At 35.3% G+C, this 26,042-nt stretch overlaps 5 protein-coding genes across 18 annotated transcripts; 1 reads left to right on the top strand and 4 right to left on the bottom strand.

The window, feature by feature from the left end:
* Positions 1–1,156: 1,156 nt before the first annotated feature.
* Positions 1,157–15,852, bottom strand: LOC131005477 (uncharacterized). Of its 11 annotated transcripts, none has more exons than XR_009095269.1 (12): positions 11,111–11,310; positions 10,840–10,922; positions 9,423–9,528; positions 8,939–9,037; positions 8,777–8,842; positions 8,571–8,687; positions 8,152–8,226; positions 6,985–7,098; positions 6,736–6,817; positions 6,090–6,211; positions 5,799–6,002; positions 1,157–2,577 (listed from the first exon to the last, which is right to left on the bottom strand). XR_009095269.1 is itself a non-coding variant. In XM_057932473.1 (11 exons), the coding sequence occupies exons 1-11, from the start codon at positions 11,162–11,164 to the stop codon at positions 5,901–5,903; spliced, it is 1,020 nt and encodes a 339-aa protein (XP_057788456.1). In that variant the 5' UTR covers positions 11,165–11,309; the 3' UTR covers positions 5,672–5,900. The 11 variants fall into 11 exon arrangements, 2 of the variants coding, with proteins under 2 accessions (XP_057788456.1, XP_057788458.1); XR_009095275.1 differs by having other exon boundaries at positions 6,736–6,783; positions 6,985–7,087; positions 11,111–11,302; XR_009095276.1 differs by lacking the exons at positions 1,157–2,577; positions 11,111–11,310 and adding exons at positions 3,330–4,244; positions 15,719–15,852.
* LOC131012238 (uncharacterized) lies at positions 3,538–4,158 on the bottom strand. Its single transcript, XM_057940157.1, has one exon. It carries the CDS (start codon positions 4,156–4,158, stop codon positions 3,538–3,540), a length of 621 nt encoding a protein of 206 aa, XP_057796140.1.
* LOC131005478 (B-box zinc finger protein 20-like) lies at positions 14,353–17,202 on the top strand. Of its 2 annotated transcripts, none has more exons than XM_057932476.1 (3): positions 14,353–15,906; positions 16,034–16,435; positions 16,672–17,202. In XM_057932476.1, exons 1-3 carry the CDS (start codon positions 15,721–15,723, stop codon positions 16,702–16,704), a joined length of 621 nt encoding a protein of 206 aa, XP_057788459.1. In that variant the 5' UTR covers positions 14,353–15,720; the 3' UTR covers positions 16,705–17,202. The 2 variants fall into 2 exon arrangements, with proteins under 2 accessions (XP_057788459.1, XP_057788460.1); XM_057932477.1 differs by having other exon boundaries at positions 16,034–16,430.
* Positions 17,203–18,809: 1,607 nt separating this feature from the next.
* On the bottom strand, positions 18,810–21,131 carry LOC131005479 (uncharacterized). Of its 3 annotated transcripts, none has more exons than XM_057932480.1 (3): positions 21,037–21,103; positions 19,828–20,983; positions 18,810–18,986 (listed from the first exon to the last, which is right to left on the bottom strand). In XM_057932480.1, the coding sequence occupies exons 1-2, from the start codon at positions 21,089–21,091 to the stop codon at positions 19,830–19,832; spliced, it is 1,209 nt and encodes a 402-aa protein (XP_057788463.1). In that variant the 5' UTR covers positions 21,092–21,103; the 3' UTR covers positions 18,810–18,986; positions 19,828–19,829. The 3 variants fall into 3 exon arrangements, with proteins under 3 accessions (XP_057788463.1, XP_057788461.1, XP_057788462.1); XM_057932478.1 differs by lacking the exon at positions 18,810–18,986 and adding an exon at positions 19,449–19,752; XM_057932479.1 differs by lacking the exon at positions 18,810–18,986 and having other exon boundaries at positions 19,449–20,983; positions 21,037–21,131.
* A 2,927-nt stretch (positions 21,132–24,058) lies between these two features.
* Positions 24,059–25,768, bottom strand: LOC131005481 (uncharacterized). The gene is made up of 3 exons (XM_057932481.1): positions 25,619–25,768; positions 24,398–25,565; positions 24,059–24,294 (listed from the first exon to the last, which is right to left on the bottom strand). Exon 2 carries the CDS (start codon positions 25,561–25,563, stop codon positions 24,400–24,402), a length of 1,164 nt encoding a protein of 387 aa, XP_057788464.1. The 5' UTR covers positions 25,564–25,565; positions 25,619–25,768; the 3' UTR covers positions 24,059–24,294; positions 24,398–24,399.
* Between the last annotated feature and the right edge of the window lie 274 nt (positions 25,769–26,042).

Below are 26,042 nucleotides of genomic sequence, written 5' to 3' on the forward strand. Positions count from 1 at the left end.
ATCGAATACAAATGAGCAAACACCAAAGCGAATCCAATAGTATTAAATAGCTTGACGAAACCATTATAAATATCAGCCGATACAAAATTAAATAGACGCATGGGATATTACAATTTCAGAACCTCTTGCGCTTAAAGTGAGAAGGGATAATCTCTTTGTTTATTACGTTTCCTAATGAGAGTGTGTTTGACTAAACTTATTTTAATTTTAAAGAGCTTATAAGTTTTTGAAACTTATATGATATTTTAAAAGTTTATAAAATGTAATTTCTTAAGAGTTTATAAGTTTTTAAAGTGTTTGGACAATTTAACTTATAAGCCATAAAAGAATATTTAGGTAAAGAAAAAAAAATCTTAATTAGAGAGATGAAATTATAATGAAATATGATGAAAATAAAAAATTATAATTAAATTATTTTTTTATAAAATGAGTGTTGCTTATAAGATAATGAGAAAATAAATTGAGGTAGATGAACTTATGTTTGGGGATCTTATAAGTTCTTAAAGTTTATTTTTACAGCTTATAAGCTCCTAAACAATTTATAAGTTGTCTTAAAAAGTTTATAAACTCAACCAAAGACCCTATTGGTTAAATTAGCACATGTTTGGATGGAAGAGTGAAAATCTTGAATTGGGAACCAATTAATTTAATAACTCTTGCTTCTTTATTTCTTCTTTTTATTGTGGGATCTCTTATTAGGTTAAGAATATAGATTTGAATACGTTTAAATCTATTAGGGGAGGTTTACTTTGAAGGATTAACCTTGATAGATAAAAATAATAGTAAGGCTAATCCGTTGTTAATTTTGCTGAATTGAAATTTTGAAATATCCCAAAACTTTTAATTATTTCTATTTTGGTTTGATTCCTATTCCATTGAAATGGTGGAATTGGAGAGATCCTACTTTTAGAGATAAAAATATTCGATCATGCAAAGTAAACACCCTCCCAAGATTATAATTGGTTGTTGTTTAAGAATTTCTAAACTAATTTAATGTGAATCTATATATTGAGGTGTGAAGAATGCAATGTGTTTACGGGTCCATGGCCCAAACACTCTCAAGTACAGCGCTTGGATTAATTATATGAAAATTTTCCTACGAGAGACGGCAGATTAATAATAGATGCAGGTGCAGCAAACTTATTGATACAAATAAATGAACTGAAAAGCTTTGTAAAATTATGCAGTACGATAAACAAAACTAAACTGAAGAGATGAATGAGTAGTACTTAAAGCAAGTTTGGTTTAATGTAATTAACACAAAAAAAGGGTCAGAATTTAACGACTTGAAGGCAGAGGCAGAGCAATAAAGTAGGTGGCCTTTCCTTTGGCTTGTAGCGTATCAAGGCTGCTGTGTGAAAGGCCAGTTTCATGGCACATTTTCCAGTACTGAACGCCGTGGCGGCAGCCTCTTACAATCTCAGCAACAATGTTGAGAGAGAGAGAGAGAGCATAGTAGTTTCCTGCAATCCGGGATTTTAGAGAGAGAGAGGAAGATCTAATGCAGGATATATAAGTACCTCAGCAACTAGGAAAATAAAGTCAAAACAGGAGCCAAGCTATATGCCTCATCCTCGGAAAATTTCAGATTCAAATAAAATAATTACACATTCAAAGTTGAATGGCACATGTAGACATATGTACAGTTACACAACCAACACTGCCCACATGTTGCAAATTTATTTCCAAAGATCTTGCTGCCTCATAAAAAGGGACTTTAGTGATATATAATCTAAGCATAAATTCAGAGCCCAATTCACTCCAGATGCTCATTGCATAAACACCAACAACTCATAACTACTTAATCACAATTCATCAACTTTTGGCAAGCAGTAAATCGTGGAAACGACAACTTAAACGCAAAAATTCTTGAATTCAAGAGAGAAAGTTCCCACATCAAGATTTTTATTATAAGCCCGCCCCTTTTCACATCTGGACAAATCCTTCAGTGTAACTTATCATAAATCTGAAAAACGGCTGAATCTTGCAAGCCTCATAGGTAATCCAGACTAGAAATTTAAGTTTTAGTTGGTACTTTACCAGCCTAGTATTAATACTAGCATCATTCCTCCCAGAAGTGATTGCACAATGAATACAAAAACTCAATTACTCAATCATCTAAATCAATTTTCAGCAGACAAAATATGAAAAGAGAGGCATATCACATGAGGCAAATCAATACACAGTTGGCCTGCTCTAGAAATTAATTCACCAGCATGCTACAAGTGAGTTATACCTCTAGCTTTCAAGTGCAGTGGGATAAGACTTTGCAGTTGTACTTCAATAAACATTAGTGTACTCTAGAATGAATAAGTTATCCCTCTATCTCTCAAGACAAATTCTTGATGCTCAATCCTAGCAAAATGTAGCAACAAAAGATTTCTCCTCCCACAGTTAAGTTGGCCTCAATCAATCATATAATTGTACTGTAAAGTTTTTTTTCCTGCCATGCTACCTGCTATTAATTCTCCTCTGCCTCTATGTTTCAAAGAATGCAACCATGTGGCATGGGAAAATGAAGCTTCTCTTCCTCGCAGGCATCTCCACCACCAAGAAAATCACATCTCACCAGTTTCACTATTCAAAGAAATGAACAATATTCAATGTTAAAACTTCAGCTTATAATTAAAACTAGAAACACCCATATTTTTTCTACCACCTGCCCTTTTGGTCCAAGATTGTGCAAACAGCTACTTAAATGGAAATTAAACAATCTATTCTAGAATGATCCAATTTACATCGAAACGGGAAGAGAGGCACTATTGCATTCAGAAAGAGATCAATCTTGGCATTCAAGATGAGCAGCTCATAAATACCAATACCAATTACCAAATCTCCCTCGTATAATGACTCGTATTTGAGAAATTATTGGATAAAACAATATTGTGGCATCCAAGAGCTAACAATATGTGCAACTAATATTTTACCCACCTGCAGTTTTTATCCAAGATTGTGTAAACAGCTACTTAAATGGAAATTAAAAACAAACTGTCACAGAGAAAATCAGTCAATGTACATCAAAATCACAATTTACCGTGGGGGATTGACAGTAGGGGTGGAAACTATAGCATGAACAATGCGATCAATCTTGACATGTAAGATGAACAGCTGATAATTACTAGTAATACCAATAACCAAATCACCCTCATATAATGACACATATTTGAGAATTTCCAAAATACCAACCACACAAGTACAAGATATAATAACATCAGCTAAACAGTATAAAGATGCTAAATGTCACCTCATTTCAGTCCAATTCGTAGTTCCATCCAACCATAGATAGCATAGCAATATGTGCAACCAAACACATAAAAATGCACAATTCGAAAGCCTAAAGTTATTAAAATTAGAAACTGCATAGGGATTAAGTATCCATATATACATCCCTTGTTAAGATGAGCAAATCAACACCTAATATTATTAACATCAATTTGAACAGCACCAATCAAACAAACTCCAAACCCTAGTGTTACTGCAACCCCACCCCCAGCCCAGTATCAGAAACCAATCAGACCAGTGACCATTCCACCCCTACTAACGAAGCTTCCCGTGCGCGAAACCAGGCCTGTTATCGTAATAGGGCAGCTTCTTCGCCGTGAGCTTCGGGCCGCCCCTCTGCCCCATCTTCCTTGTCCCCATCTTCGTTATCCTCTGCTTCTCGAACCTCCCCTTCAGCTTCCACGGCACCAATTCATCATCAAAATCGTAATCATCGTCCGTATCATCATCATCCTCCTCCACATCGTTCACATCACTATCATCAGAGCTCTCCTCCGCGTAATAACGACTCCCAGTAGGTTTGTACACAATCGGCGGAGGCTTAGGAATCGCCGCCGCCGCTACCATCGCCCGCACCTTGATTATTTCACGCGCTAGCATTGGATCGAACCCTGCCAGATCAGCATGCTCGTCGACACCTTTTTCGCCGCCGTCTTCTTCAGCCGGAACCGGCTCCAGATCGTCGGCGGAGACCGATTCGCCAGTGCTGGCGGTCTCTTCGCTGTCGTAGGAGTATAGATCCTCGTCGTCGGACAGAGACGCGTTGACGAGTTCCCACGCCGACAGCACCTCGTCGCTGACGATGCACGCCTCCGTGGGGTTGGATCCGCCGCTCCTCGCCGCCGATGCAGTGGTTTTCCCCAAGAATCTCAACATTTTCACTCCCGAAATTGGTGGTTTTTCGCTTCGAATTGTTTTCCTTCACTGCGAAGAGAGTTTCGTGTGCAAATGGGAATGTGGCTCTGTTGGGGGAAATGGGATTAATTTAAATAAAAAATTATAAATGAGGACACGTGGCAGTGATTTGGGCGTCTAAGCGAACCACATGTACAACTCGAGTTCCTATTGGTTGAATTTGCGTGGCAAAGGTATCTTGCAGCATAATCCTTTCTTAGTCCTTTTTGTTGATATCTTTTTGCTTTTTTGTTTTCTCTCACATTTTCCGCAGGCTTAAGTTTTGCATATTTTAGATGTCTTCTTCTTATACAATACAAATCTTTCTTTTTTCAGATATACACAACTCGAGTTACTATTATATACACAAATATTTTATTATATGGATAACCAACCCCTGTATTTATAAAATTAAAATTACTTTTAACATAAAATAAAAATAATTTTCAATCATTCGATCGTCAAGATCTACAATTGATTCATCACTTTGTTAAAAAATTCAAACTAGGTTCGAATCTTATAGAGAGCAAAAAAAAGTAATTTTTGAAATTTTAACATTTATGCAATGAATTCAAATATTTCTACACCGAATGCAGAGATTTACATTATAAATTCTTTTGCTCCACCCGATTTAATATTTAGTATAATCCAATGCCTATCTAGATACTTTTACAAAAATTTTATTATAAAAGGATTGGTAACCTAATGCCTATCTAGATACAAGGTTAAATATATCCGTGATTTAAATAAATATATAAATAATTCGATAATATAGGGAAGTCGTAAATTGATATAATTGCATCGACGTCGATCCAATTCGAAGGGGAAAAAAAAAACCATGTGATTACTAAGGTGATAATCAATTTGAAGGGAAAAAGAAAAAGAATAAAAGACTTGTGATTACTAAGTGGATAATGACTTGTGTTGGTGACAGAAAAATAACAAGATCAAATGTTATAATTATTGTTTGCAAAATATTGGAAATACTTGGCATTACAAAGCACTCATATAGTCATATTTAATGAAGAAAATGAAAAGTGATGGATCTCGTGCTTAGGTTAGGGATCTCTCCTTTGCTAATGGACGCCGTTTTGGATTATTCAATTCAATTAATTAAATTCAAATTTTTGTTTGGGCCTTAAATAAGAAAAGTAAAATTGTTGGGTCCGGTCCATATCTAATCTTTGAAGTAGTTCGAATATTTTTTACACAGTGAAAAACGGAAATATCTCTTTCAATTAGGAAAAAGAAAAAGAAAAAGAAAGAAAAAAAGAAAAAGAAAGAAAAAAAGAACCTCCACACTTTTTGACACATATTTATCACCACAACTTTGACAAAAGCATCATGCAAGAGGTGCTTGTCGTACCTGCATGTGACCCTTGGCGTTTTACAAAACTTGTTCACTAGATTTGAAGCATAGATGAGTGCTTCAAATCATCACTCTATTCAATACAATAATACTAAGATGTTTCCAAATATTCAATTGGTTTGATCATGCACCCGAAATCAATAATTCATTTTATAACAAAGATGCATGCAAAAAGATCAGCACAATAATAAGTTTCCATGCTTCTATGTTTGCTGCTTTAATTTTTATTTTGTTCAAAAAAAAAAAAACTTACATTGTTGGCAAAAATGGTGATGCTCTTCTGGCAGCAGAACTCCATGTTTCACTCCCATTTCTAGAAGCTTTTGTATCGCCCTCGATAGACCAGAGAAGAAGCCTACTTCATCCCACCTCGGAGTGCATTAACAATCTCCTCCCCTCTAGATTGGATGCCCTTTAAGTACTCGATGAGAACACGTTGCTGATACGATCCGCCCTCCTGAGATGGGAAGATTTGCAGATTTTGGTGAGAATTCGAGGTGATTTAACTTGAAAAAGAAGCCAAGAATTCAAGGGGGATACTTACTGTTCTAATCAATACTCGTTCAATACGTTTCTTTACAACCGCGTATAAGTCTTCAGGCAAAATGTCTCCTTTGCCAATAGTCAATCCATTGAGTAAGAGCTTGTTCCATTCTGTTTCTGGAGCTGATGCAGAAACCATCATGAAAATGAGAACGGGCGTTAAAATGATATGTTTTGCAGTGTTTATGCTGTTGTTTTCCCAATATGATCAAGAAAATGAAGCAAAATAAGTGAAACTTTGCTAACTAAAAACAAAAAGTGCCCAGATCAAAGTTAGGATTTCTCAGACATATTTACCAAGAGCAAGCATATGAATGTATTCCTATGCACCTTTTAACTGCAGTCATTTTTCTAGAGAGCAGCTACTTTATGATAGATATAAGATGGAAATCATAAGGAAAAAGGAAAAGAGAAGATATAAAATAATGTTTTGCTATCCTATTTGTTATCAAAATATATCAATTGAGGAACATTTTATGAATGGAGGAATCCAAATGCAAAAGATGAGCTGCATCGTAGATTTCTTCACAAGTTTCATCCCGGTTATAAAAAGCCAGTGAGCTTATCATGAAGAGGAAATGTGGCCCTCCAAGCTACGAAAATAATGTTCTTGTTCCAACTTTATATACTCACAGAAGATAACGTACCTTGGATTAATGTTTCAAGAAACTGCTCTGTTTTCAAAACCTCGTTTCCTACCCAAAACAACAGCAAAGCATCGATAAATTGCTGTAGGTAAATAAAACCGGTGCTTTAGAAAATGTAGGTGCTAACTGCTAATATTATTAATATAATGAGAGATGGAACTACTTAATCATGTGCTTTACTCTATATTTAAAAATATAAAAATAGATTACAGCAACTTAAATAAACTGGTACATATGTTATAAACTGACCTTTTTTTGCGTAACTACGCTTAGAGAGGACTCTGGAAGCATACAGTTGCAGAACCTTTTGCAACATAGCCTCAAGCCCCGGCTTGTCGCCGTCTTCCTTCGCCTGCACATTAGCTACGGTCACTTGCTTAGCTTCAAGTAAGTTTCGGTTTGATACTTATATTTACATCATTTATTGGCATCTGCTCTCCAAGCCAAGAAACATGATGTCATGTGGAATGTTTAGAATGCTGAATTATTTTTAACTCTAATTATATTTTATTTTAGTTTTGCCTTCTTCATTTACATATTATTAATCCTATCTTTATTATATGATATTTTCATAAAACATGGAGTAATACAGATTAGATAGAAGCAGTACAAATTCGTGTGGTCCAAGTCAAGCATGAAGATAATAAAGGTTGTTGTGGACTTGTTCTTCAAGTATAAGGCAATCTTTGGGCTGAAGTTTAGGAGGCCATAACTTCCTCACCTAAAGAAGCCTTGCCACGTTCTGCACATCTATGTTATGCTTGGACTTCAAGGTTTCAAGATCTCTATAAATAGAGGGGAAACTCACTGTATTCGACACCGATATACAGAGAGAAAAGTCAACTGCCGGATAAAGTTGTCGCTGAGTTTATTGTTTCAACATTCTATTTGATATCTAGTGTCCAGTTCATCTTAAGTGAGAGACTCGTGAACGGTTCACCTTGAATGGGAGACTCGTGAACTATAGGAACTAATAGGTTGATAGTTTGTTAGTGGCCTCTTGTTAGTCCATCTGACTCAGAATAGGATAGTATCTTTGTGTTATTAGTTTGTAAATAAGTTAGAAGGAATTCGGAATTCCTATCCTACCGCATTGTGTTCACTAGATTAAGAGGGATTCTTAGTCTAGTGATTGTAATTCACATATTATAGTATATTCGGATTGCAAATTAATTAATACTTTGCAATATAAAATTATTTCAATGTGTCCACAATTTACTTTATGGTGCTTTACTGCTTCTAACAATTAGTCCAGCATACTTTTGACTTGCGAGAGCAAGAACTTTCACCAACCAAAGTCATGTTTAGAACTCAAAATACATACATTCGTATCGTAAACACCAATGTATGGCATAGACAGCATCAGTATATTGGTGAGATATAGACATTGAGCATGAATAACAAACTGAAACTTACTTGCCGCAGCTGTGCGTTAACTTCTGCAAGGAAGCCCTCATCGAGTTGACCTTCTTGCTCTCTTTGGTTTAATTCCTATAAATGTCAAGAAACATATAACAAGACCAACATGACCGGTAAATCCACATCGGGGAATATGTGAAAAAGCAAAGGAAGGTCCAAACAATGTTGACAAATTCACCTTTCAACCTTAAAGGAAGGAGATGCGACCTATGTAACCACAGGGCCTCAGTTTTTTTAACCTCACATGTAGGATTATGAGTACACGATTATAAGAAGAAAGGTAGTACTTTATGGTAAAATTAGATAATGGAAAACGGAAAAACAGTGATAAGCTAAGTTACAAGCACCAACAAGGGCATCTCATGATATATAATCTGGAGAAACAATCTGTTCGAGTGAGGATACAATGGACATACCTTTTGCATGAGGACGAGAGCCTCCGGGTCTCTGGGAGGCCAAGGAATCTCTTCCTCTTCATCAACGACAGGCTTCAGAATAGCCTTAAGCACATCAGTAGCCGACTCAATCTTTTCCTGAGGGGATTGAAGAGCCACAGAAGTAATAAACAAGCAGTAATTGGAAGACCATATTCAGAAAGTGCTTCATCGGAACCTTCCATTACTTTAGTCTTGTGCACAAGACGATCCACCACGTTCATCAGAACTGCAGCCAATTCCTCGTAGTCTTTCTGGGAATGAAAATGAAAAAGATCGCTTAGACAGGAAACATTCGTAGTAAGCCCAGAGTACACAAATATAAACCCCGACCAGATCCAAAATCATGCCTTGTCATCTTCAGATTTGCATGTTTCTGTTCTAGCTGCAAGTCGTATCCAAAATCCTTCATTGAAAGCAAGAACATTCTCCACAACAAGTTGCTGAACCTGCTTCCAATAAAAAGAAAATAATGAAAGAATAATTGTCTGACAAAGAAACAAACATGCTGCTTAAACAATTTTTAGAGAGGATAAAAGGACAATTACATGGGATAAAAGTTGATTTAATATTGAAAAAGTAATTCTACCAAATGTATGACACTAGGCATATAGGAAATTATCGGCAATGCATATAAAATCAGTTGAAACAATTGTGTTAAATCTGTCGCAATAATCTATTTATCCATGCAATGCGAACATTCTTATTCTGTCAGGTCACGCGGAGAATCATTCCAGGGAGTCTTGTGGCAAAAGAACTGAAATTCAAGCGTCAAATTTGATATGCATACACAAGACATTGTTGAGTCGATCGACACGGGAATGACCTACTTACTTCCTTATCATCTGCATCCCGTAGTATGTCTATCAGTCGGTCTATCTCCACAGTCTTTTTAAATGATTTTTCGGCATCCTTATCGACTGCACAGATCAAATTTCTCCTGTTTATTAAATCCAAGAAAGAATGCGAGAATCAATATCCTCCATCTACCAAACAGAAACGTTTGATAAAATCATCTGAAAGAATAAATTCATCAGGAACATTATGGTTCTGAACTTATGTCTTCCAACGTGCTTTCGCATAATTTCTAATATTTTAAATTGTCTTTAGGTATCAAATCTCTTTTCAAGACTTAAGATGAATGGCTCATTTTTAGAGAACGTGAAATCAAGAACATAATCATTTTAACAATTATACTCCTATTAAGGCAGCTAAACAGTAGCAGCTTCTGAACATAACATGCTAATGGTTCAGGCACATCATCCCCCAAATTTACATCAATTATACTTTTTTTTATGACAGTTTGCATTATGCCACTTTATATTCAATTAGGAAGAAACCTAAGCAAAATCTATTACACAGTTTTCGTGGCAGCTAAACAGATTAGTTTCTCACATGCTAGGCTAAAGTATATCCCGACCTTTGATCTCATGGTGGCTTTTAGCCCGAACTTAAAAATATTACAAATATAGTCGGTATTTATCTTCGTTGTTCACTTAATAGCCCAAGTCCGGTCAACTTAGCTAATGTGTAGTCAATAACCAATGGGGCTAAAATCTATGTATAACCCTGGCCCTGCTAATAATTTCGGCCAATTTTTAGATGCCAAAAAAACAACGAAAACTCTCTTAAGTTGCCCAAAAATTATGAACTGGGCTATTAAGTGAACAGCAGAGATAAGTACATGCCATATTTGATATTGATAATATTTTTAATTTGGGCTAAAAGTCACCATAAGGTCAAAAGTTCGGGTTATAATTTATGAATAACACTTCAGGGTGCGTTTACTTTGATGGATAAATTTATCATTGGAAAATGAAGGATAACAAAAATTTATGCCTATAAATGTCTCCTTTCTTTTCCAACATTTGACACAAAAGAGAAGTTCATTTTTCCTTCCTTATTTTCCCTTCAAGGAAAAAGTGCGAAGTTCTCTTTTGTGTCAAATATTGGAAAAGAAAGGAGACATTTAAAGGCATATATTTTTGTTATTCTTCATTTTCCAATGATAAATTTATCGATCAAAGTAAACGCACCCTCAAAGAATTATATTGGTGTCAATGAAATCTTATGATGTTACTCCTTGCTAAAACAATTTACATGTGGTTTCAACCGTGAGTTTTTCTCTACATAAAACTATGAAACTAACAGGATCAACCCCAAAAACAAGTAAAATTTTAAAATCAGCAGCATCTTGAATGTCCAAATGAAACGCCAGAAGAAAAAATGAAAGGAACGAAGTAAAGAATACCTCTGCTTCCATCCTACGAAATTCAAAGAAGTAAATTTTACTTGTCCAAGCATCCTATTATTCCATCTCCTACACTGCAAAAACTGAAAATGCAGGACAAAACAAAGATTTGTTTCTCTTATTTAGCAAAGTAGAATCAAAATCAAAATCAAATCTATCTTTCGCCCAACTAAAACACACGCGCAGACATTAAAATCAAACTGATGTTTTGAGCTTACAAAGATATCAACAATTCACAAGAGAGAGAGAGAGAGAGAGAGAGAGGCGTTACCGAGCAAACATGAGACGTTGAAGTTGAAGTGAAGAAACATGTAGCAGTTGCCATTTTTCAGTTGAATTCAGCTGAAAATTAGCAGAAATAAATTTTTTTCTAATGTAAAGCAATTTGAGAGGCGCAGCCTCAGATTTTGCTTATCGGTTCGCACAATGTCGCTGAGAGGCAAAGCAAAATTCAGAAGAAGTCGCGTCACATTTTATCAGCGACTTTATGTGAAGTGGTTGGGCCTAAAACAAGAAGTGGTTGGGCCTACTTACCCTGCAGTAAATGGGCCTAATTTCTGGATTTTGTAGGCCGGAGTGATTTGGGCTCACATTTTTCTACTTGGATATCACTAAGAATTTTTATCCTTTTTTTTTTGAGCAAAAACCAAAATAAAGAAATTCAGATATAAGATAATGAAATAATACCCACAAAAATATATATCAACTCAGCTTTATCTTAATCTCTAAGCATTTTTAAAATATAAGTCATTATTCGATTTATAAATCTGTTATAACAAAAATTGTTTTCGGAAAAAAAGAATAATAAGGATTTAAAGTTTTTGGAGAGATGGGACTTGAAACCCTATATAATAATTTGAAGCATAATCATTTATTCAATTTATAAATTCTTTATTTAAAAAACAGAATAATAAGGATTTTAAAAATTTGGAGATGATGGATTTGAACCCTATAATATTTTTTAGATTAAGGATTTAAAAATATTTGGAGATGCCTCAAATGAAAATAAAAATTGGAGATGATGGGATTTGAATATAGGGAGACCCAAATCTTTGATCCACAACTGGGCTTAATGGTTTCCCCTATTCTTTCTCAATCATCTCAAAAATCTCATAGTTTCTGCACTTTCACATTGTTCCCTTTCTTAAGGTGAAACCTTATACATAGTCAAATAATATTGATCGACACTATACTTTTTAAGACCAACTGTCTCGTGCCATCACGATTCACGTGCCTATTATTGAGACTATTCAAGCACAATTACTTAATCTCAGCATTATTCCACCACTTTTTCTTCTCCATCAAATTGAAAAAGCAATGATGCAGCAACTTCCACATCATCGTAATCTTTTGTTTCTAGTATCGGGATTCCACGATATTCTCAAGATATTTCCATATATATATCTACGTGATTAGAAAAGGTGTAATTTGTCATTTAGTGCCATTTTTCTATCCAAAAAAGAAAGAAAAAGTTGTGCCTTTGCAAATATGGTTTGAGTTTCTTTACAAGGGAATGATGTGGAAACCGTATCGACCTTATAACTTGATTAATTAAACATGGCGACTTCGGATGCACCTAGAATAAAATTTCCGAGTGACTAAAATTACGTGTTTGATTTTTCATTATTATTGAAATCAAATTACGTGTTTGTTTGAAATAGTAAGTTGAACAAGAAGAATTTGAAAGCAATATTATTATAGAGTAACGTTATGAGAGTTCACCTAAGCATATGAGAGTCCAAATTGTAGGTCAAATGTTTGAGTTTTGAATAAATTTACCCTAACAATTAAGGACTCAGGGGTTAGTTAATCGTAAAAACTACAAATAAGAAAAAGTGTACAAATCGAACGTTGATATTTATATAATTAATAAAAGATAAAAAAAAATACTAGCAAGAATTAAAATGTGAGAAGTGCTCATACAAAACAACTATAGTATATATTTCATTCGTCACATAAAAAAATATAAAAATAGTAAAAAAGTGGACTTATGTCTATCAGAGCATCCGCATTGGTGTGGTGTTACATGATAGTTTACTTTATGAGGGGGGGCCACATGGTGTAAAGAGGCTGCATTGGGGTTACATGATAGTTTTAGTTTTGATTTTTCCATTTTTCATTTAAGTTTAATTTCATAAATTTAAATTACACAATTTACTTCAAATTTAAATTGCATTAATTTTGAAATCCAAAAAAAAATCAAAATTCAAATATTCAATTTTTTTTAAAAGGCGCATGTAAAACATGCGCCTATTATCAACGATTGTGAGGGCTACACGATAGAACGTGTAGCCCTCGTGTAAATGATTGCTGCATCGGTTACACGATAGCAGCCTTACACGTGTAGGCTGCTATCGTGTAACCGCTGCAGATGCTCTCACACACGGAGGGAGAGAGAGAGAGATGCCGAGGTTTAATTTCTAAATCAAAAGTTGGGCTTCGCCAATTAACTGTTTGGGAAAGTAAGATTGGTTAGATTAGTTGGACACCACCTCTAATCCTCACTCTCATGCGAATTATAAATTATAAATTTATATTACGTGTGAGCAGAAGAAAATCGATGCATTGTAAAAGCCATGTTTGGTATGACTCATTCCATTAGGATACTACCATTACCATATCTCTATGGGGCCGGAAAATCCACTTCAATTATTGTTGTTAATTTAATTTGTTACTGGGAAAATTATCTCTCCTTTAGAAAAACACAAGTATGTCTACATAATGTACAACTTTGATCTTAAAAGGTTTTATTCTTCCTTTTTTTTTCTTAATTTACATAAGTGAATGCGAACGTGGAATGTGATGTTCGTATATGGGCTAAAATACAGAGCTTTTACCATAGCCCCCCTTCGCCCATTTTATAAAATACCAATCCCTCCATTCACCAAATGAATATTAATTTTCTTTTTTGGTAACTATACTCCAAATAGGAATAATATTATCCCTTCACTTATAGTGTGATAATATTATCTCTTTTTTTTGTGAAAGATGAATGAGAAATGATGAAATTCTCTGTTGTAAAAAATAAGGGAAAAAAAATGAGGCATTTAAAAGAATTTTTTATTATTTCTCATTTTCTCATAATAAATTCATCAACCATAGAGAACACAACCTAAGAAGAAAAATATGAAAAAATAATATGATAATGTGATCATAAATTGAAGTGAAAAGCATGAAAAAATATTATGATAATCTTATCATAAATTAAAGTGAAAAGCCAAAAGCCAAAAAAATGAGTTGTTCGAAACTTTTTTCATATTATACAAAAAAAATTATCCAACATACTTATAAAATATATAAAAATAATAAAATTAATAAAATATATATTTTCCATCCTTTTCCATCAAAGAAAATAGACCAATGTCATTTCTCAATGTGGGGAAACATGGTAAAGAAAGCCAAAGTGTGCAAGTGAAATTTTGAAGTTATGTTCGTCAACGAGGAGTTACGATTGGCTACATCATTAAGCTCAAAGTTTTGCTAGTCAAGCTACATACTATGATATTGAAATAATAAGATACATATATCATATTTAATTTCACAAGTCACGAAAGATATTAAAAATAACAAAACAAAAATAATTCAAAAATCCACCTAAAAATATCTCAATGACAGAAAACCACTCGCCCCACGTAGGAAGAAATAAACAAAAAAGAAAAGAAGACAAAAGAAAGTCTTATCTTTTAGATTTAGATTTTTTAAGATACAGGTGTAGACAGAGAGAAAATCAATCATAATGCAGAAATTTGTTGGTTGGGAAGTATTAATTCTTTCCCCCACTTGGAAATGGAGTTAAACCAATAGGTATCCTAGCTATATAGCCGGAAAACTTTAAAGCATATCTGAAGGGGTAAATAATGGTGAAAGCAACCTGTTTTGGTTGCCCATGACACTTTTTTTCAGTGTATTTGGACCTATACATATGAATCATAGCCAGACAAGACTTTAAAGTGCACTGGACCAACAGCACAGTAGAATTCTTTCCCCCTCTTTAAGAGCCATGCTGTAGCCTGTAGGTATAAATTATTCCCTTTGAAATGGTGTTCATATACACGGAAATGAAACTGCTGTGATCAATGAATGAACAGATAAAACCCTTCTATCCCATACAGCTAGGTCCCCGCCCATTTTTTTTCCCCCATCTCCAGGCAACGAGGCTCGGCGAGCGAGAGGTTTGGGAATGAAATATCTAATGAGATTCTTATAAGAAAGTGTTCCATCTCTACCGCTACGCGATTGCCACATGAATAAGATATTTTAGTGGTGTATATTAATATAAACCTACATTAATAGATGACACCATTTGCAATAAAGGATCCCAACGGTCGTGTGTGCGTGTGTTGGCCTAGGAAAAGTGGTTAATGCATGAGGCCAAAGCTAACTGTCTTTAAATTATTTGTTTATTCAACCAAAAAAAGATCCAACTGGTTGAAATATAGCAGCTCTATCTCTACATAAGGCCAACTAGATTTCTTGCATCTGTAGCCAACAACCCCCATCCCTGTTTGGGGGGTAGGGTGGGGTGGGGGGGGAGGGGTCATAGACAGACAAGACAGAAGCTAGGTAGACAAAGAATATTGGATATTTGAATGATCTTTTTTCCAGAGCTTTCCATAGAAGTCAGAAGGAAAATGAATTCCTGGTAGCTTAGCTGTGCCTTCCAACCTACCCATAAGCCCATAAAAGTTCCGTCTCTTTCCTCATTCAATTCTACCAAAGTTCATAAAAGTTCATCTCTTTATAATATTTTTCTATAAGCAGTATATTTACCTAAATATGTTCTCAAACACACGTACACCCCCCCAAAAAACACACAGAAAGGACGCGTAAGCATGAACATTTAACGACTTCAACTTCAAGTACACAAAACTCGACTTACAAATGAAGATTCAATGCGACGTTTGTGGGAAAGAAGCAGCAGCCGTATTCTGCACAGCCGATGAAGCCGCCCTCTGCCAGAATTGCGACAACCGAGTTCATAACGCCAATAAGCTCGCGAGCAAGCATCCTCGTTTCTCTCTTCTTAATCCTCAGTTGAAAGAATCTCCACGCTGCGACATTTGCCAGGTTTATAAACATACATTGTCATTAACTCGTTTCGAATCACCACTTCAATGTTGAGATTTTCAAAAGGAGCACAATCTTTTACAACAAACTGATAATTTGAGTAACGGAATCATATATACTTGTACAGGAAAGACAAGCGTTACTGTTTTGTCAAGAAGACAGGGCTTTACTTTGTCGAGAATGTGATGTACCAATACACAAGGCCAACGAACTCACCAAGAAACATAATAGGTTTCTTCTAACTGGGGTCAAGCTTTCTGCAGCCATTTCTTCGTATCAAGGTGCTACGTCGTCCAGTGGTTCACAATCTGGAATAGAGTTCAGAACTTCAGTCGCTAATGCAAACTCAAATAATGCAAATTGTTCAGAGACATCATCAAACCCTACGAGGGAGAATGAGTCGAGCCTGCCCACCGGTGAGCAAGCTTCAGACTCGACCAGTAGCATATCGGAGTACTTAATGGAGACTCTCCCCGGTTGGCATGTTGAAGACTTGATGGATCCTTCTTCCCATTATCGTTACTGTAAGGTTTGCTTATCTGTATAGCATATTATAATGGTATAAAAAATCCCTAATAATCAATGATCGAATCAAACCATATCTGCAACAATAACTTATACAGAGTTAGTTTATAAAACGTGTTGTATAGTAATAGTAATAGTAGCTACTGATATCTCTCCATCAATACTTAGGGAGAGTTTAATACATTTGCAAAACTACACCAACCCTTTTGCTTATTGCACCATCTCTCAATGAATTTGCAGATTGACAAGCAGGTCTTATCTTTATCAGATTAAGAATCCAGATCCACCTCAGGTTTTTTTCATCAAAAGGCATGTCTTTATGTTCACCTCTTATACCAGCTCAAGTTCAAAACACAAATGAGGTAAAAGGATTTGGGATAAATATGGTTTTCTGCTATCCCAAGTCAAGTCTCAATCAGTCAACATATGAGGCAATTTTGGAGAATAACGACGGGAGGAAAGCCTCCACAGGTTATTCCATGTCTATTTGATCTTCTTTTTCTTTTCCTTTTTTCCATTCTCTGAAACCTACACCGCTCTTTGTTAAGTAAGTGCATTATAATGACTTCAAATGAATTCTTCTATCTTCGGGTTTCCAGCTCCTCTCAATGAGGATAGATGTATTTGATCAAAAGCCTTTTTTCCTCACACCTATCTAAGTGGAAAGGTTCATTTTGTATCTAGAGTATTTTCTTTATTTTGGTCGAGCTACCACTGCTCCAAACTAGGTTGCAATTGCAAATGACTTGTGAGCTTTCCCCTTTCCAGAAACACTTTTTTTTTTGTAACTTATTGTTTCTCCTTAATCAACTTATCCACATAGACAAGAAATATAACTAATTTTAACACTGAAAACACTTCTCTGGAGTTCATCTTCTCTCCTAATCAATAAAATGCTAAAACTTATCTTTTCGAAATTTTGCATGCTTCGTGATTCCAAAATACATACTATGTCCTTACTATTGCACTAACACTCCCACAAGATTTGATAAGTTTCACTTATAGCAAATTGTCAAACTTCTAATTAAGAATCATCTAGAAATATCATTATTACTACCTTCTCAGGCAATAAATCTCAATAAACACCTTGCATTGCACAGACAGATCGGGACGTCTGCAGGCGTATCTAAAGTCAGCAGATATTTTTTATTTTTCATTTTGGAGAAAATCAACCGCATTAATTCAGTGGAAAATAAACTTCAACCTAGAAAGCATCTATACTACCTCTGCCATCTAAATGTCAACTGTTGACAAACAACGCATACAATTTCCAGAAGCATATAGATAATTAAAGCATCAAATCAGCAGAGCGAATCATGAGAAGAATCTTCACTGTCATTGATCACTAAATTAGCAATGTACCAGTGCAAGAGGTCGAAATTTGCAGTCGTATTCCCCTGCCTTACACGTTTACGCCTGATTGAAAGTATTCATGGTAATGCGCAACGAAGGACGGCGGCGGAGAAGCGATCGGCGGTGGAATACGTCCGCTCGAAGGCTGAAGACACCGGGCAACGGCGCTGGAGGCAAAAAAATGCGGGTGGAAAAGTAGTCTTCTATTTTCTTTGATTGATTAATTTATCATAGAAAAAACAAAAAACAAAATAGTCTCTCTTTAAATCCATTTTATCGTTTCTCTTATTTTCTAGTATAAAATAAAAATTTTTCCTTTCTCATCTTACAAGGAATTTTTTTATTTATATTTCCTTTTCTCATGATAAGTTTTTTAAATTTTACTCTTTTAATTTACACTATTTACCCACATTATATTTAACAATGCTCTCCATAGTCCATGTGATCATTGAGAGTCTGAGACTCTTTCTCCATTAGGCATACTCAAAACAATATTTTATTAAAACACTCGTTGTGCTCAACCATGCATATTTAGGGGATGGGGGAGTATAACATATATAACTCTGAATTAATAATCCTAATAATCAATTATTTGTTCAAAAATTGAAAAATAAAAATAATTATAAATCTTAATTGAATTAGTAAACTCTAGTCAACTATCTTAAAGTTACACTAAAACATTTATATATAATATAAAAAAAATAAGTTTTTTTACCTCTAAATTCTCTCTCTCCTCTCATTTTTGCTCTTTTTCTTTCTTTTTTCTATTTTAATTCTTTTCAAAAAAATCATTAACTTCTATTTATGAAAAAATATTTAATAGGAATGTTAAATTAAAGATTATGAGAAAATATTCAATTTGATATACAAATTATAGTAAAAAAATATATTTGAAATGAATAAGTTATAATGATCAATTAAAGTGTCACAATTAATTTTGTTCGCTCTCATTTATCTCGAATGTCGATATTTGATATGAGCTGAGCTATGCAAAGCATGATAAACCAAAGAAGAGATGAAGTAGATTGCAGAAGAAGATAATCTCTTTCATTCATCTTTCTTGTATTTATACAGAATACAAAAGTGTAGATTAACTTAGCATCTAACGGCATCGTCACCGCCGCGGAAGAAGCTTGGCAGGTCGCGATGGCGGAGGAAACCCTCCATTCCCGGCACGCTTTTAACTAACGCATCCATATCTCCTGTAGATTCCAAGTTTTTTGTAAGAACGATGAACTAATAAAATAGTCCATACGTCCACCAAAAATATGTAATTTTAGCTATGCGCGTATTTTAATAAAATGATTGTTGATTTTTATACATGTAGTGAAGAGAGTTCTACCATTATATGAAATGAGTGGTTGGGATATGACGAAACGCTAGTTTCTTTGTAAATAAGAGCTATTGTAAGAGTAATGATAAGGAAAAAGTGTGCACAATGCCGGCATACTAATTTTCACGGATGTCAAAAATAGAAAAAGTGTCATACTTTTGGCGAACGTAAAGAATATTTATTTTGCTATTGTATTAAAATAAAAAAAAAATAGTCATTTCTACTACTACTATTATTATTATTATTATTATTACAATCACACAAAGTTTTTTAATTGTGAATTGACCATATTTTGCCTAAAATTACAATCACACAACATACACACTGCAACTTTGAAATTCAACTTCATTCTATTCCAGACTTCACGAGTAATAAAATATTCGGAGTACTATATATAATTGCCTTACAAAGTCATAAGATAAATGTTCATTGAAACTTCGATTATAGAAATAGATAAAGATAAATGTTTACGGTATGAAAAAGGTGACAGAAGTCTTGAAACTTCAATTAGAGAAATAGATATTCCTCAGCAAAGCTAAGTCTTGAAACTTGAATTAAAGAAATAGATAGTCTTCAACAACTAATCCGAGAAGGAAAGCTTGGTAACAAGCTTGATCCTCTATATATAAGTGTCACTGCAAACATGAAAAATTAATATACGAAAGAGAGGTATCAGGTATGATAAACAAAACTGTAACAACAACAATTACCTTTACTTTGGATGGTAAACAAAGATGCGGAGAGGCTCAAACAAGTAGATCCTATGCGGCACCTCAAATCTACAAGAAGCAACAACCTCGGCCTGCACATTCACTACATCCATAATGACTTGACCATACCTCGACTTCCGACTAACGCCACCTTGCACAATGCAGACATGACCCTTAGTCTCCAGAGCAGTGATGGTTAAATCAGGAGCCTCTTTCAACGGATCGTCTTCACCGAACGACGATAGCGGAAACACAACAACATTTCCGAATTTCCTATCTCCTCGAATATCAGAAGCACACCAAGGCATTTCGGTTTTATCCTCCACTACAAACAGATTTTGATCTGAACTAGGCTTCGTTACCATACCTTCATAGTATAGTTTCCAGCCTTTGGAGGGAGACTTGAGATCAAGAGTAAGCATTACACCACAAGTAAGTTGCACTAGAAATACATCCTCATCGATCAAAGTATAACGAGAAATTTTATATATTCTAAAATCTCTATCCCTAGCATTCCTAGGGATCTCTGTTACTTCAGCCCCGTGGAGCAGCGAAAAGGAAGGATCCATAGAGTTACCATTACATTTGAATTTTCGGATAACAAGTGGAGGTAGTTTTTCCCATGTATTGGTTCCAACATCATACATCTCAAAATCAAAATCAACGTATTTATCAAAATCGTCATCAGCTACATGAAACACTTCGAACATAGAAGAAAATACTAGAATCTTTTTAGTGCGAGGAATTGATGCTATTAGAGCATAGCGTTTGGGACCCAACATAGGAGGTAAGCTGCCTAAATCATCAGCGCCTAACTTCAAGTTCAAGCCTTGATGTTTGGTTTCAACATCGAGGGTCTGTACTGTGAGAGTGGTGGAGCAAGATTCAACAAAATAAAGTGTGGAATCAAGACCACAAACTGACATCCTAAGACCATAATTGAGGAGGATATTGTAGTGTAAAACCCCCTTAGAGTTAGATCCATTAACTAATTCGGATAAGTCGACAACAAAGATAAGGTAACCTCTGAGTTTGAAATCAGCAGACTCACGATCACGTAGGCGCGGAAGGACACGGCAAACAAAACATACCCTATCTGAAAAGTAGAGTTTCTGCGCTACTGCTCCATCAAACGATCGTTCCATCTCGCCCATCCCTGCAAAATTGAATCAGTTTAATCAATTCGTATAAAATACACGATTATGTTACCGGAAATTGGATGGAAGGGGCGGTGTGGTTGCGAGATTGGCGGAGCGGAAATCATCACACATATTAAAATTTTGGTATGGATTTTTTTTTTAATTACTCCCTCCGTCCCACTGTAAGTGAGACCTTTTTAATGGGCACGGGAATTAAGAAAGGTGTATTTTGTGTGTAGGTGAAAAAGTGAAATAGCGTTTAAAGGAAAAAACTTTTACCAAAAAGAAAAGAGTCTCACTTACAGTGGGACGCCCAAAATAGAAATAGTCTCAGATACAGTGGGACGGGGGAGTACCTTGTGCCCATATTAAATGTTGTAAGTTTACCAATGAGAAGTGAAAGTGAATGTCATTTAAGAAAGTCCAGTAAATACGTGCCGGCTTAATTTGTAGTAAGGGTGTGTTTAGTTTGATAGAAAAGGTTAAAAAAAATATATTTTTCATTATTTTCACATGTTTCCTATGATGGATAATTTTCCCCGATCAGACTGGAAAATTTATTCGGGCAGTCCATTTTCACTTATTTTCTCACAAATGTTGGATAATATTATCCTATTGGGAGGGTGTGAAAATATTTTCCAACATTTCAATGTGTTTATCAATCTATTTCTAACAAAGTAAACACATGATAAAAAAAGAAGAAAAAAATAATATTATCTCACCTTTTTTTATCCATTCTTTTCAAATGAAAATTTTACTGCCAAAGTAAATACACCCTAATTGGTTATGTTAGGTTTGACCAAGTTGCACAACTTAAATACACATAGAGATAGAAAATGTGAGGGAGTTGGTAAAATGAGCATGATTTTTTTTTTGAAGTTACAAGTTAAAAGAGATATCTGAATACAATAATTAATGCAACTCGTATGTAGACGGAACTTCAACACCACACAACGGTGGAAAAACATCACCACACGCAGGCGAGCCGCACAAAGCCGAGAATGCCCTACGTGGGGGACCAACAAACAATCAAATTTAAAGTCACATTGAACCACAAATCTTTATGGAATTTCATGATGCCACCATGGGCCACCTATATTGTACTATAACACCGATTTTACAATTTTTCATCATTAAATTTTATATGAAAAAGTAAAACTTGAATACATTATTAAATACTCCCTACGTCCCTGAAAAAATGGGTAGTTTTCGCATTTTGATTCTGTCTATAATATATATGATATTTTTATTTTAATACATATACTCTTGTATTTTTAATACATTTATATTCGATATTTTACAAATAATTATTAATTATCTAATTAATTTTAATATAATTTTTTTTACTTTATACGTATCTTTCAAATTTCGGTGGACGGAAGAAGTACTTGAATATAACCCCACCGCCCACCGCCCGTGGCCCACCTCAGCCCCACTCATCATAGAATTGTCTTCACATAAAGGAAATACTAACGTTTATAGATGTAGAGAATGCTGAACTATTCCTAGTGATCATCACCATCTACAATCTACATGCTATTTATTTCGTAATATTGCTCAATAGTAAATTAATTTGGCCTTCTTGTATTATTGTGAATTATGAAAAGTGAGCGTATACCATTTTTGTAGTAATAAATTCAAAATTATCGGCCAAGAAATAAAGTTATCGATCTTATATTAATGTGTACAAGGCGGGGCCAATGAGGTTTAGATAAAACTGAGGCATTCAAAGACTCTCATTTGTGAGAAGTTTTGAGTTTAATCTCGCCTATGTGTGATGTGAATAGTTTCCCCACTTTTGTATGTATAGTGATCCCGCCTGCGTGCGAGTTGCTGATATTTGCTTATATAATCGATACCTTTCGTAATTCTAAAAAAATGTGTACAAGGGGGATTTATAAATTAAAAACAATAAAAGTATATTTATTCACTTTATCAATACAAGCCGTAGATATGAAAAATGTATCATTATATGGTGAAATATAATCTAGTACTCCCTCCGTCCCAATAATGAAGACACACTTTATTTGGGCGCGAAGATTAAAGAAAGGTAGTTTAGATGATAAAGTGTTGTGGTCTACATCATTAGTGTAGTTAATTAACTTTTGCTTATTGAATTTATTTATTTTTATTTCACATTTCAGATTTATTTAGTTTTAAAAATTCAATTTCGAGCACCGCCGCCGATCATCACTCTTTTTCTTCCCTCTACTATGCCGCAGAAAATCGAACCCAAAAAAGCAAACCTTGAAATCACTCTGGCCATCACCCGTCAAAGAAAAATCAAACCTTGAAAGCCTTTGTTTTTTCTAAAAAAAATTGATTTTGAAATTTTATGCAAAACTTGATTTTGAAAGCTTCTGTTAATCTTCCTCTCTCAAATGCAAACCAGAATTTGAGGGAGGAGAGAAATCAAATCACAAATGGTGGTCAGCCAACCTCGATTCTCGCCCAAAATCAAACGCCTCTGCTCATGTTCCACCGAATGGATTCCTATTCTCGCCCAAAATCAAACCAAGGTAGAGGAATTCCAGAACCAAGGCAGAGGGGTTCTTGCCCAAAATCGAACGCCTCTCACCCAAAATCGAACGCCGTCATGCAAACCCTAGCCACTAGAACCAGATCCACCGGAGAACAGAAGAGGATGGGTGGCGTCTGTTCGGTCGGAGAAGACGGCGACGGCAGACACAGAGGTCTAGAGAGAGATGAGCGAGAGAGATGAGAGGGGAGGAAGAAGGTGGTCGCGGCGCGGCGCCGGAGCCGCCATTTGCCGGAGGAGGTAGAGAGAGTGGCGGAGATGAGAGAGATAAAGAAAGAATTTAGGGTTTTGTTTCTTATTTATAGTGTAATTAAGTATTCTTATTCTCTAATTATTTCCTTATTTAGAAGTGTGTCTTTATTATTGGGACAACCCAATAAAAAAAGTGTGTCTTCATTAATGGAACGGAGGAAGTATTACATGAACTTGGAAAAATAATTACATCTTCACTGTGTTTCCCAGATTCCATGATTTGAGATATACCCTAAAAAATAGCTATTTTTAGCTTCTCCACAAACTGCTCTCCTCTTTTCAGTGGCACGACTCCTTGAAATTGGGGATATAATAATTCATTTTGTCTTCATTGATTGATTACATTTAAACCGGTTTCATACTTCACTTGTAAATTTGTAATCGAACAACAGCGATAGGCTACCAACCAATTAAGAATATATTTACATTCAATTTTTTAATCAAGCTTTTGCTATCATACCATACAAAAATTTTATACACTGTTTATCCGAGAAGGAAAGCTTGGTAACAACCTTGATCCTCTATATATAAGTGTCACTGCAAACATGAAAAATTAATATATAAGAAAGAGAGCGGAGAGGCTCAAACCAGTAGATCTTATGTGTCACTGCAAAAACAAAACTGTAACAACAACAATTACCTTTACTTTGGATGGTAAACAAAGATGCGGAGAGGCTCAAACCAGTAGATCTTATGCGGCACCTCAAATCTACAAGAAGCAACAACCTCGGCCTGCACATTCACTACATCCATAATGACTTGACCATACCTCGACTTCCGACTAACGCCACCTTGCACAATGCAGACATGACCCTTAGCCTCCAGAGCAGTGATGGTTAACTCAGGAGCATCTTTCAACGGATCGTCTTCACTAAACGACGATAGCGGAAACACAACAGCATTTCCGAATTTCCTATCTCCTCGAATATCATCAGCACACCAAGGCATTTCGGTTTTGTCCTCCACTACAAACAGATTTTGATCTGAACTAGGCTTAGTTACCATACCTTCATAGTATAGTTTCCAGCCTTTGGAGGGAGACTTGAGATCAAGAGTAAGCATTACACCACAAGTAAGTTGCACTAGAAATACATCCTCATCGATCAAAGTATAACGAGAAATTTGATATGTTCTAAAATCTCTATCCCTAGCATTCCTAGGGATCTCTGTTACCTCAGCCCCGTGGAGCAGCGAAAAGAAAGGATCCATAGAGTTACCATTACATTTGAATTTTCGGATAACAAGTGGAGGTAGTTTTTCCCATATTTTGGTTCGAACATCATACATCTCAAAATCAAAATCAACGTATCTATCAAAACCATCATCAGCAAAATTAGGATCGTAAGGAAACACTTCGAACTTAGAAGAAAATACTAGAATCTTTTTAGTGCGAGGAATTGATGCTATTAGAGCACAGCGTTTGGGACCCAACATAGGAGGTAAGCTGCCTAAATCATCAGCGCCTAACTCCAAGTTCAAGCCTTGATGTTTGGTTTCAACATCGAGGGTCTGTACTGTCAGAGTCTTGGGGCAAGATTCAACAAAATAAAGTGTGGAATCAAGACCACAAACTGACATGCTAAGACCATAATTGAGGAGGATATTGTAGTGTAAAACCCCCTTAGAGTTAGATCCATTAACTAATTCGGATAAGTCGACAACAAAGATAAGGTAACCTCTGAGTTTGAAATCAGCAGACTCACGATCACGTAGGCGCGGAAGGACACGGCAAACAAAACATACCCTATCTGAAAAGTAGAGTTTCTGCGCTACAGCTCCATCAAACGATCGTTCCATCTCGCCCATCCCTGCAAAATTGAATCAGTTTAATCAATTCGTATAAAATACACGATTATGTTACCGGAAATTGGATGGAAGGGGCGGTGTGGTTGCGAGATTGGCGGAGCGGAAATCAGGTTAGGGGCGACGGCAATAGCGGCAGCGTTAATAGAGCAAGGGCATATACAGCAGTTTCTCTTGCTTCGAAACCTCCTTTGCCCTATTCTCTTGGTTTTTTCTGTTCCGTTTTTAGCTCTTTTTAAAAAAAAATTCTTTTCAGTTTTTTGTCTTTTTCTTTTGGTATTTTTTTTCCTTTTGTGCTTTTTCGTTTTTTATTTTATGCTTTTTATTTATTTCAGCTTTTCTGTCTTTTCCGTTTTGATTTTTTATAGTAGCTTTTTTTTTTCTTTCTATTTTTTGTTTTTTTTTTTCAACACTTTTTTAATTTTTTCCATTTATTTATATTTTTTCTTTAATATTACCTTTATTCACATCAATGGTTATTT

Source organism: Salvia miltiorrhiza, chromosome 1, assembly GCF_028751815.1.
Source record: "Salvia miltiorrhiza cultivar Shanhuang (shh) chromosome 1, IMPLAD_Smil_shh, whole genome shotgun sequence".
Classification (NCBI taxonomy): Eukaryota; Viridiplantae; Streptophyta; class Magnoliopsida; order Lamiales; family Lamiaceae; genus Salvia; species Salvia miltiorrhiza.

Excerpts from the sequence above, each read along its gene's own strand:
- LOC131005481 (XM_057932481.1), bottom strand. The coding sequence starts at position 25,563 with ATGGGCGAGATGGAACGATCGTTTGATGGAGCTGTAGCGCAGAAACTC.
- LOC131005477 (XM_057932473.1), bottom strand. The coding sequence starts at position 11,164 with ATGGCAACTGCTACATGTTTCTTCACTTCAACTTCAACGTCTCATGTT. Across the intron at positions 8,227-8,570 it reads CTCTCGTCCTCATGCAAAAG|GAATTAAACCAAAGAGAGCA; the intron begins GTATGTCCATTG and ends TGACATTTATAG. Across the intron at positions 6,003-6,089 it reads AACGAGTATTGATTAGAACA|GAGGGCGGATCGTATCAGCA; the intron begins GTAAGTATCCCC and ends TTCCCATCTCAG.
- LOC131012238 (XM_057940157.1), bottom strand. The coding sequence starts at position 4,158 with ATGTTGAGATTCTTGGGGAAAACCACTGCATCGGCGGCGAGGAGCGGC.
- LOC131005479 (XM_057932480.1), bottom strand. The coding sequence starts at position 21,091 with ATGATTTCCGCTCCGCCAATCTCGCAACCACACCGCCCCTTCCATCCA. Across the intron at positions 20,984-21,036 it reads CCCCTTCCATCCAATTTCCG|GGATGGGCGAGATGGAACGA; the intron begins GTAACATAATCG and ends TCAATTTTGCAG.
- LOC131005478 (XM_057932476.1), top strand. The coding sequence starts at position 15,721 with ATGAAGATTCAATGCGACGTTTGTGGGAAAGAAGCAGCAGCCGTATTC. Across the intron at positions 15,907-16,033 it reads CACGCTGCGACATTTGCCAG|GAAAGACAAGCGTTACTGTT; the intron begins GTTTATAAACAT and ends ATACTTGTACAG. Across the intron at positions 16,436-16,671 it reads CCCATTATCGTTACTGTAAG|ATTGACAAGCAGGTCTTATC; the intron begins GTTTGCTTATCT and ends ATGAATTTGCAG.